The sequence below is a fragment of the Mustelus asterias genome, unplaced genomic scaffold (genome assembly GCF_964213995.1).
Source record: "Mustelus asterias unplaced genomic scaffold, sMusAst1.hap1.1 HAP1_SCAFFOLD_2137, whole genome shotgun sequence".
Taxonomy (NCBI): domain Eukaryota; kingdom Metazoa; phylum Chordata; class Chondrichthyes; order Carcharhiniformes; family Triakidae; genus Mustelus; species Mustelus asterias.
The window spans coordinates 50578-61626 of NW_027592082.1; the positions used below are offsets into that span (position 1 = coordinate 50578).

The window sequence follows — 11049 nt, forward strand, 5'->3', positions numbered from 1 at the left end:
GAATAGACTCATCCTGTTTCTATCTTCTTCGTGGTGGTGTTTCTCTGAGGTTGAGAAAGGAAGATATCTTGTCACTTGGCCCATGATTAACCTGTTCGATGCTGGTACTTGGGTGAAAACTGTCCACAAAACCTTCCCTTCCCAGAGCTGATACTGTTTCTACTGATAATTTAAAATTAATCAAAAAACACCAAGAAAGGGTGGAATTTAACCAGCACATCCGCCCGAGGTTCGTACAATCCCGCCTGAGGCCAATGGAGAATGCTGTTCTCTGAGCGTCGCCCGCCCCCAGAATCGGGGCGGGCATGCCGGTAAAATTCCGGCCAAAGAGAGAGGATCCAATGTCACAATTACATTTTAGGCCAATGTTCCTGTAAAGCTGGACACTGCATACCTGTGGTGTAGTGAGCTGGTCAGAGCTGGAACACAGGGTCAGTTCACTTACTTATATATTATCATGCTGATCACACTGTTTAATGTGTTTGGAACACAGCAAGGTCAATGGATATGTTATTTGGTATCCAAGGTTCTTAAAAGGTCTGGGCCACCCTTAATGGAGTTGAAGTGCAGATTTAAAGACACTTTGTGGTTGAGATAAGTAGAAAATTAATCAAAAATAAAGGAAATTAAAAAGAGGTCATGCAAATATTAAATTTCAAAGTATTGTTACCATCCTCTGTTTTAAAAGAGGAATTTGATACTTAAGCAAGATTCTGAAAGGCATGACACCATCTCATTTAATCCGTTTGTCTTCCATTTCCCAATCAATGATGTGGCCATAGATCTGAAGGGATGGCTCCTGGAAGACTGTGTGTGTATATAATGTGGGAGTCTATCCGCCGTTCAGTGGAGCTGCTCAGATGATCACAAGGTGAGTTTGTCTCGTTCCTTCCAGTGTTCATTGATTAATTGGGTGGAATGGGAGGGTTCAGTTCACATTCTGTGTGTGTGGACATTCAGATGGAACAGGGTATAAATTCCCCAACTTATTTGCTATTTCCTGATAGGAGTAACTTCTCAATTTGGCATTATTCTAAAACCTTCTTTTGCACCTTCTCCAGTAACACTCTGTCCTTTTTCTGATATGGAGGCCAGAACCATTCACAATTCTCCAAGTGTGCTCCAATCAAAATTTATTAGAAGTTTATACTTTTCAATCCTATCCTTCTAGAACTCAACCCAGTGCTTTGTTTGCTTTTTCAAGATGTTGTTAACCTGTATCCCTACTTTTAGTGATTCATACATTTATTCCCCCGGATGTTTGTTGCTGTACTCCTTTTAAATGGCTATTTTCTGAGGGATCTCTGATTCCCAAGTCAGAATTGTTGAATAAACTCGAGGCAAATTCCAAACTCCCCCAAAGACATCAAGTATGACATAGCAGTAGAGGAAGAGATTGGGTAGAGAAAATGCGTAATACAGAGATGGTGGTGTAGTGGTGCTCTCATTGCGTTCGTCATCCTCAGGCCCAGGTTAATGGTTCTGGGGGCATGGGTTCAAAAGCCTGGTGGAACTAAAGTTCAAATACTAAGGCTGGAATTTTACTGCCACACCTGCCCTGAAACTGATAGCGTGGCTCGCAGAACAAAATTCTCTGTTTACCTCAGGTGGGATTTTGTGAGCCTCGCCTGAGTGAGGCCTAAATCAGGAATAGAAAGCTACTCTCGTTAATAATGACTCTGACAATTATCTGGTTCACTGATGCCCAGTAGGGCAGTAAATTTGTCTTATCTGCTGTGGCCGACACAACAATCTGGCTGCCTCTTAACTGCCCTCTGCAATATCCCAGCAAAACCTTCCTCTATTTTGGGTGACCCCTCCCCCACACCCCTTTATAAGAGGCTGCTCCTTTTTACTTTGCCTGTCAGTCAGTTTGATTTAGTTTATTTGATTTGCCAAAATCATTGCAAGCTGCACAGTTCAAGGGCAATTAAGGATGGGCAACAAATGCTGGCTTTGCCAAAATGTCCACATCCCATGAAAAATAATAAAAACCATCGATACAATAATGTTGTAAACAGTACTTTCTACCCATTGACTTCAGGCAATGAGGGAGTGGGGAGGGAGCTGTGTATTGTGTAGGGAATTTAGAGTTTAGCAAAAGCAAGATGGGAAGATCCAGGAGAAACTGATTAGAACACAACAATGTGCCAAATATTTGTATGTAATTATTTACATTCTATATAATGTGTGCATGTCAACGGATGAGCGTGTATATATATTTATATCATTGTAGTCTAATTGTCATATATTTCCCATAAAATATCATTGATCAGAGGCTGGTGTTCCATGACTGGGACAGTTCAGACGGTAATTAAGAATAAACCATTGGGTCTGTGCAGGACTGGTGTCACATATAGGCGAGACTCGGTAAGGATGGTCATTTTGAGATGAAAGGGCATTTGGGGAACAAGTGAACCAATGTGATTTTTTGTAACAATCCAACAGCTTTTTGGCATTTTAATGGCTGCATACAGTGACACCAGTGTTATTGACCAGAATGGAGATAAACAGCTAATTCTCCTGTCAATCACATTTGGAGCCCATTATTTGACTAAAAGCAGCTTCATTTATCTGCAGATTTTGGAATTTGGACACATATTTTCTGGATGGTTAGTATAAGTATTTAAAGTATGAATCCTAACCCACTGAACTACTTGAGCCATTCGGTTAGTGACTCAGAGACTGGAATTTTTGGATTTGATTTGATTTATTATTGTCACAAATATTAGTATAAAAACAAAAGTATTGTTTTTTGCGCGCTCTACAGACAAAACATACCGTTCATAGAGAAGGAAAGGAGAGAGTGCAGAATGTTGTGTTACAGTCATGGCTCGGGTGTAGAGAAAGATCAACTTAATGTGAGGTAGGTCCATTCAAAAGTCTGATGGCAGCAGGGAAGAAGTTGTCCTTGACTCGGTTGGTACGTGTCCTTAGACCTTTGTATCTTTTTCCTGATGGAAGAAGTTGAAAGGGAGTATGTCTGGGGTGTGTGAGGTCCTTAATTATGCTGGCCGCCTTTCTAAGGCAGCGGGAAGTGTAGAAAGTGTCAATGGGTGGGAGGCTGGTTTGAGTGATGGACTGGGCTTTGTTCAAGACCCTTTGTAGTCTTGGACAGAGTAGGAACCATACCAAGCTACGATACAATCAGAAAGAAGGTTTCTATTAAAGTTAAAGTTGGTGAGAGTTGGAATGGACATGCCAAATTTCTTTATTCTTCTGAGAATATAGAGGCATTGGTGGGTTTTCTTAACTACAGCATCAGCATGGAGGGACCAGGACAGGTTGTTGGTGATCTGGACACCTAAAAACATGAAGCTCTCAACCATTTCTACTTTGTCCCGATTGATGTAGACAGGGGCGCGTCCTCCACTCCACTTCCTGAAGTCACTGAGTGAGAATCACTCATCCAATCAGTATAATTTAAATTAGTTGCATATGTTTTCTTTACTCTTTCCAATAATTTGCCTTAAATATGGAACAACATTAATTAAATAGCAGGAAGATTCCAATCCACTCACCATGGCCATGAAGTATTTTATCTGTTGAATGGGAGAGTGCATGATCAGGCTAGCCCATTGCACTGGGGGTGCTACTGACACCTGCAATCACGGTTTACCAAGCTCGGGTAGAGTAAAGGATCAGGGAGCCAATGAGTTTAAACTGAGGCTTTACCTGATGCAATTTTTCAAAGCTATCTCGGCCTTTTGGCTGAAGTGAAGTGTGAGATCAAGCCCGAGAGGGGGCGCAATTCCTCATCCTGTCAGCTTGGGTCTTGTTTAATCGAACCCAAGATGGGATGCAATGCCTTGTCTTGACAGCCTGGATCTAGTTTGTCTCAAATGTGGGGACTATGATAGGACTTAATTTGAACTGGCTTTTTTGATTAGAAATGAAGAACCAAAAGGTACCAATAAAAAAAAGGAAAAATGTAAAAAGGTGACAGCAGTTTATTCATTTGTGGGGCAAAGGTGTCGCTGGCTGGTCAGCATTTATTGCCCATCCTTAGTTGCTCTTGATCTGAGTGGCTTATTGGGCCATTTCAGAGGGCAGTTGAGAGTCAACCACATTGCCAGTGTAACCAGATCAGGGAAGGATGGTGGATTTCTTTCCCATTAGTGAAACAGATGGGTTATTTGGCAATTGACAATGGTTTCATGGTCATCAGTAGATTCTTAATTCCAGATGTTTTTTATTCAATTCAAATTTCACTATCTACCATGGTGGGATTCGAACCTGGGTCCCCAGAACATTAGCTGAGTTTCTGGAAAGCTGGTCCAGCGATAATACCACTCGGCCATCACCTCCTCATTGATTGAGGAGGATAATATTTGTACATTTGCAGAATAATTTTCCCAAACAGCTATTTTCCCATCAATGTGTGAAGGTTGTCCACTCCATGTCTAATGCCATTGGTTTTGCTCCATTAGATTGTCCAGCATGAAGCTCTCTCTGTTTCTGGGCTGTGTGCTGCTGTCTATTCTGGTTGTTGCCTCAGGCCACACATTTGATTCAAGACTGGATGGAGACTGGAAGATCTGGAAATCACAACATGAGAAGCAGTACACCGAGGTAAAAGGGGAATTTGTTCCAGTCTGGAACCTATTCCAAACATTCAGCTCACTCTCAAGGGGAAAGGGAATCCACACACTCGGTAAATGATTGAGAATTTTTACTTGGAGTTAAGGTGGGAGAGGTGAGTTTCCTGTTGAGGGGAATGGATATAGGAAGTGAAATTGGAAACACATTGATCCGAAGGTTCTCGGGGATTTCTCCCAGTCTCTAACTCCAGTAGAGGACTGGAGTTAGAGACTGGGAGAAATCCCCGAGAACCTTCGGATCAATGTGTTTCCAATTTCACTTCCGAATGAACTCACATTGAAACAGCAGAGATCTGGGGCAGAATTAAATGTGGGTGACAGGGCTCTCGCCCACTGGCTGGAGAGTTGGTGAAAGCCCCACATCACCTGCTTTTGGGAAGACCCGCTGAATTAAGTGCCAAACAAGACTTCAATGTGCAGTGACAGGACTTCCACAGGATCAAGAACGCCGAGGGCTGAAATCACATCACCCAAGAGTTGCCAGTCAATCAAAGGCTGACAAGTATGCATTGCTTGGCAGTGCCACCAGGGGGTGGTGTTGCTTCCTGTAAAACGCCCACCTGAGGCCTTGTCCACTGGTGAGTGACGGCGGGCTGGGGGTGTGGTCAGAGTTGGTGGAGACCTGGCAACAAGGACAAAGCAGTGGCTCTCACTGGATCCCCGCACTTCACAACACCGATTCCCTCAATTGGGGGGCCTACATCCTGGAGGTCTGTAAGCAACTCCAACAGAGTTTGCTTTTCAGGCCTGGCGCATGATGAATGTCCTGCCGGGGTGGATACCAGCCATGGTGAGATGAGACCCTTGTTTGGGCATCAGTTGGCCACATTAGGACCTCAAGTGCCAGTGGTGGGAGGGCCATCCGTGAGTCTTCACACCCTGAACTTAATTGGACAAGTGGCATGAAGGATGAGGGGTTCCAACCTGTCACCCAATGGAGGACAGAGGGTGGGGCTGGTCTCTGTCTAATTTCAGACATAATCGATATGGTGGGATGGGCTGTGGGGAGAGGGGGTTGGGGGGTGAGGAATGACAGTAAATAGTCAGGTAGAGATTGATGGGGTGACATGTTTGAGAGAGGCTGAGGGCGAGGAACTGTTGTACTGATATATTAACAGGATCACTGAGGTAATGGAGTTGGGCAGGAAATTTGTGGCCATGAAACAGGACCTGTTTGTCCAGCAGGCTCTTTTACAGCCAGCCCAAATTTGTTGCATTGTCAGCTGACAGTGAGTTTCACCAATGAAAAGCTTCCCCCACCGTGCGATTGCGGAGCCCGCTCTCGACACGTCAGCGCAAATGAGGCCCACTTCAGGCTCTGTCGTCAGGACTTCAGACGGGATTTTCTAGTATTGGGGCGAGCACGGCCAGAAAATCCTGCCCTCTCTGTCTCTGAGGCAGGGAATGAGTGCAACTTCTCCCAACTGCATAAGAGGATGGAAACCGAACCGTGAAATGGCCACAATTCTCTGGCCATTCCCGCCATGCTGCCACTGCCAGCGAGAATAGAGAATTTGGCACTCAGCCAAACCTCTGTTGACTGCAGCGGGGCTGGAGAATCCCAGCTACAGGCGAGATCAGGGAATAGAGAAAGAGTCCGGCAGTGCAGAAGGAGGACATTCAGTCCTTCGAGCCTGTACTAACCACAATCCCACCCAGGTGCTATCCCCATAACCCCATGCATTTACCCTAGCTAGTCCCCCTGACACGAAGGGGAAATTTAGCATGGCCAATCCACCGAACCCACACATCTTTGGACTGTGGGAGGAAACCGGAGCACCCGGAGGAAACCCATGCAGACACGGGTAGAATGTGCAAACTCCACACAGATAGTGACACAAGCCAGGAATCGAACCCGGGTCCCTGGTGCTGTGAGGCAGCAGTGCTAACCACTGTGCTACCTTCCAGTGTGATCATAGAATCCGGACCATTATTTCATTCTTGCAAGTGGATTTTTAATAATTTCCGGAATGGAAGATGCCAGAATCTGACTGACTAAATGTCTTTATTCAGGAAGAAGAGACCCACAGGAGATCGATATGGGAGGACAATGTGAGATACATCGAACAGCACAACCTGGAATACTCAATGGGGAAACACACATTTACTGTGGGAATGAATGAGTTTGGAGACCTGGTGTGTATAAGATGTCTAGTCTGGGCTCTATTAGATACCAGTTATTGTGGTGCTATTACTGAATAAGGCGTGATTGGTTAGTGATATCACAATGCCCCATTACACTAAAGAATCTAACCTCCCTCACCAATGTATGTTTTGTAAAAATCGATTCTCCTTTCCATTTTAATATCTAAATTCATTATTTTTCCTGTTGTCAGACAGCCTGCACCATGGTCTGGGACACGGCTCGTGTGTCTGCTGTACTTTCTGAATAAAAAGCATGGGATGGGTTCACCTGCCCCAAACCAAGTGACAATTTAAACATGATGGGATAGTGTTGACAGTGTTCAACACACCAACTGCATTAATCTCTCCTTGGCCTAACCTTCCCGCAGGGATGGACTAAAACCCAACACTGGGACCAATGGCAATTTCAACTCCAATGTCAGATCTTGTCATTGAAATCATTGGGAAATTGATGAGAGACTATTTGGATTGTGAATGTGAAATAATAAAGTCTGAATGTGAAATGTTGGATCCCAGTTCAAAACGGCACCTTCCCCACTCCCAAAAAAGACAATAACTGATTGGAGTTCTTTTCATGGACACCCTCTGTTTTCTCAGGTTTGATGTCAAACTCAACAATTCATGTGGACAGGATATTCAACCATGGGGAGCATCAAAACCAAACCTGATCTTTGTGGAACAGCTACTTTCCAGTGTGATCAGAGAATCGCTACAGTACAGAAGGAAGCCATTTGGTCCATTGAGCCTGCACCGACAACAATCCCACCCAGGCCCTATCCCGTAACTCCACATATTTACCCTAGCTAATCCCCTGACACTGAGGGGCAATTTAGTATGGCCAATCCACCTAACCCACACATATTTCAACTGTGGGAGGAAACCCGGGCACCCGGAGGAAACCCACAGACAGTCACCTGAGGCTGGAATTGAATCAGGTTCCTGGCCCTGTGAGGCAGCAGTGCTAACCACTGTGCCACCCCAATGGTGGATAATGATAGTGGGGGAATCAGCAACGGTAATGCCATTGAATATCATTGGGTGATGGCTGGATTCTCTCTCATTGGGAATGGTCATTGCCTGGCACTTGTGTGGTGCGAATGTTACTTGAAAATATATATCCTGGAAAACCTAAATATGATGTTTGAACCTTCCAACAGAACGATATATTATCTCAATATATTATCTCAATAAAGGAGGGACATCCAGGTTGAATCAATATCACGTGTTAATACCTTTGATTTTAAACACAGGCAAATTGCATATGATGACATTTAAAGCAAGACCAAAACCTGCCTGCAAGCTCACTACCTATGCAAGACCTCAGGACCTGGTACATTGGGGCGCCATGGAATAATCACACCTGACTCGGACCAGTTACCAGACTTTGAAAATTCATCACATTTGATATCTTAAATCAATAATTTTATTGCACTAAGCTTTCCAATTATAGTCACTGAAAAGCACACAGCTGTAAGGAGGCAGATCTGTACCCTGAAACTTAGATAAGCCTCCTTCAGATTGTGATCAGGAATGCTGCCCAACTTTCTCCTCTAAGTCCAAGGGTCCTGAGGCCAATTCTGCAGCCTGAGCCTTGAGCGGGAATTAAGACCAGGTTGGTGATGGAATGTGAGAGCTTCCTGATGGGGATGGGTCAGTTAAACATCAATAAACTTAGTCATCATGGGGGAACTTTACCCACTCTCCTCACTGAGAAAGTGCTCTGGAAGATTTTAATCACCAAATGATTCTCAATTCATCGCACACAAAATGAGGTGCATGTATAATCACTGCTGCCATTTTGTTTGTGGTACCCTCGACCAGAGAGATACTTTATCACCTTCAGGCTCTCCACCCACCTTTATCCTGGAATGTGCAGAAATGGACAAACCATTTTCCTGCAGTTCTTTATTTCCGTCGAACATTACACATGTCAGTGATGCTTGTTACTTTGATCTCTCTTTTTGCTAAACTCAGTGAATGGATAAGAATGTGGCCGTGTAATGTTATCTACTCTCTTCTTGCACATTCTCCTTTAAAAACCAATCACTTCATTCATGAATATCCCTGTATTTGACTTTCTAGACCGATAAAGAGTTCAATGAACGCATGAATGGATTTCTCCCAATCCAAGCTGACAATTCGACTGAAGAAGTTGATGGAGATGAACTTGACGAAGATGTAGAAAGTGATGGAGGTGAAGATGAACTTGATGAAGATGTAGAAAGTGATGGAGGTGAAGATGAACTTGATGAAGATGTAGAAAGTGATGGAGGTGAAGATGAACTTGATGAAGATGTAGAAAGTGATGGAGGTGATGATGAACTTCACGGAGATGTTGAAAGTGATGGAGGTGATGATGAACTTGATGAAGATGAAGAAAGTGATGATGATCTGACACGCGTGTTTGTCGACTGGCGTGGAAGCGGCTACGTTACTGCAGTGAAGAATCAGGTAAAAATCAGACAGAATTATTTTAAACATTATTGGGTGGGATATTAAAAGTCAACGGCTCTCCAAATTTTCCCATCCTGTTCATGACAATACCTGCCAAAAAATCCCACCCCAAGTGTGAGGTTCTGATTGGCTTGGAGGAAGGTTTTGCTTTGGTTTTAGATTCTTTTGCCTCTCCTGCTTCCTCACTGCAGCTTTGCTGTGCATTGGTTATGGTTAGGCAAAAATCATGCTGTGAGTTGTCTATTTTCAGTTAATTTTAGTAACTGAAAGAGACTATTAAATGCAGTATTCCAAAGTATGAAAGCTTTATTAAGATGTTCGAGTAGATTTTAAAATAGTACCATGATAACATACTAAATTAGACTTTCAGATCTAACCAGGAAAAACTCAAACCGGAAAAGTTTCCAAGATGCTCTCTCCAAGCTCCTTGTTTATGTCCAGTCAAACTTCATGAGCATTCCACTGTGTACTTTAATTATACACTGTTTAATTATTCAGATGCCAAAGAAAAAGTTAATGGTATATGTATTTTACTTGGTAAACACCACTCAATCTGAATGTAAGTTGTAGAGGTCGGAGGAATGAGTTCCTGTCCCTTCACTTTTTAACCAGTGCAGCTAATTCCACGTTCTGGTTTTCCTATGGCAGTGTCTTACTTAATTATTTAAACCAACACATTGTACCAATTGGAATGATCAAGATAATTATCTGGGTAATGACAAAACCCACTGATTTTTTTTAATTTCAAAAATATACTTTATTCATTAAAAAAACTCTCAAATAAATCATTGCAAAACAACATATCCAAAAATTACAAACAGTTCAAAAAAACAGTCATTTTTACAATACTATACGATGCTTATTTACACGACATTACATTCATTACATTTCAAAACTTAAAACTATATACAGACATCAGATTTTACTGCATGCTGTTATTTTTCAGTTTAGCACACAGTTACGCAGGCCGAGGGTGTTCCACAGTTACCGGGCCCTCGGTCTGCCTCGGTTGAAAGGCTTTACACTGTGGCCTTTCGCCATTGTGCCTTTGCGGCAGCTGCCTCAAGCTTGAGCGCGTCCCTCAGCACGTAATCCCGGACCTTGGAATGTGCCAGTCTGCAACACCTCGGTCGAGGACAATTCTTTCAGCTGGAAGATCAGCAAGTTTCGGGCGGACCAAAGTGCGTCCTTCACCGAGTTGATGGCGCTCCAGCGGCAGTTGATATTTATCTCGGTGTGCGGCCCTGGAAACAGCCCGTAGAGCAGAGTCCTGCGTCACCGAGCTTCTCGGGACGAACCTCGACAAATACCACTGCATCTCACTCCAGACCTTCTTTGCAAAGGCACATTCCACAAGGAGGTGTGCGACCGTCTCATCACCCCCGCAGCCGCTTCGAGGGCAGCGTGCGGTGAGGTTGAGACCTCGATCGTGCAGAAAGGATCTGACGGGGAGTGCCCTTCTCACCACCATACTCTAGCTCGTAGTAGTTGAAGCTATCACTAAATTGTCTCCCATCATGTGAGACTGTCAAGGGTAGCTGTGCCCATTTTAAATTCACTATTACATTACTTGATATACATGTCATTAAAACATAAGAAAAAGAAGCAGGAGTAGCCTATTCAGCCCTTCATGCCTGCTCCATCACTCAATATGATTATGGCTGGTCTTCCACCTCAACTATTGGATGCAATCGCACATCTTTCTTAAACTCATTTTGTCCAGGCCTGAAAGTCATGCATAATCGCTTCAGGTGATTAACGTAGAGCCCATACGATGATGTAATTTTGCTGTTTCTCTGTCATATCCTCAATCACTTCCTGTCATTTTATTCTACATATCCCATTAAAT

At 43.6% G+C, this 11049-nt stretch overlaps 1 protein-coding gene across 1 annotated transcript; it reads left to right on the forward strand.

Annotated features, from left to right (window-relative positions):
* Positions 1–860: 860 nt before the first annotated feature.
* On the forward strand, positions 861–9197 carry LOC144489321 (uncharacterized; the record flags this gene model as incomplete). Its single annotated transcript, XM_078207206.1, has 4 exons — positions 861–871; positions 4431–4572; positions 6615–6737; positions 8829–9197. Coding segments are annotated over exons 1-4 (645 nt in total), but the record flags the coding sequence as incomplete, so codon positions are not given.
* Between the last annotated feature and the right edge of the window lie 1852 nt (positions 9198–11049).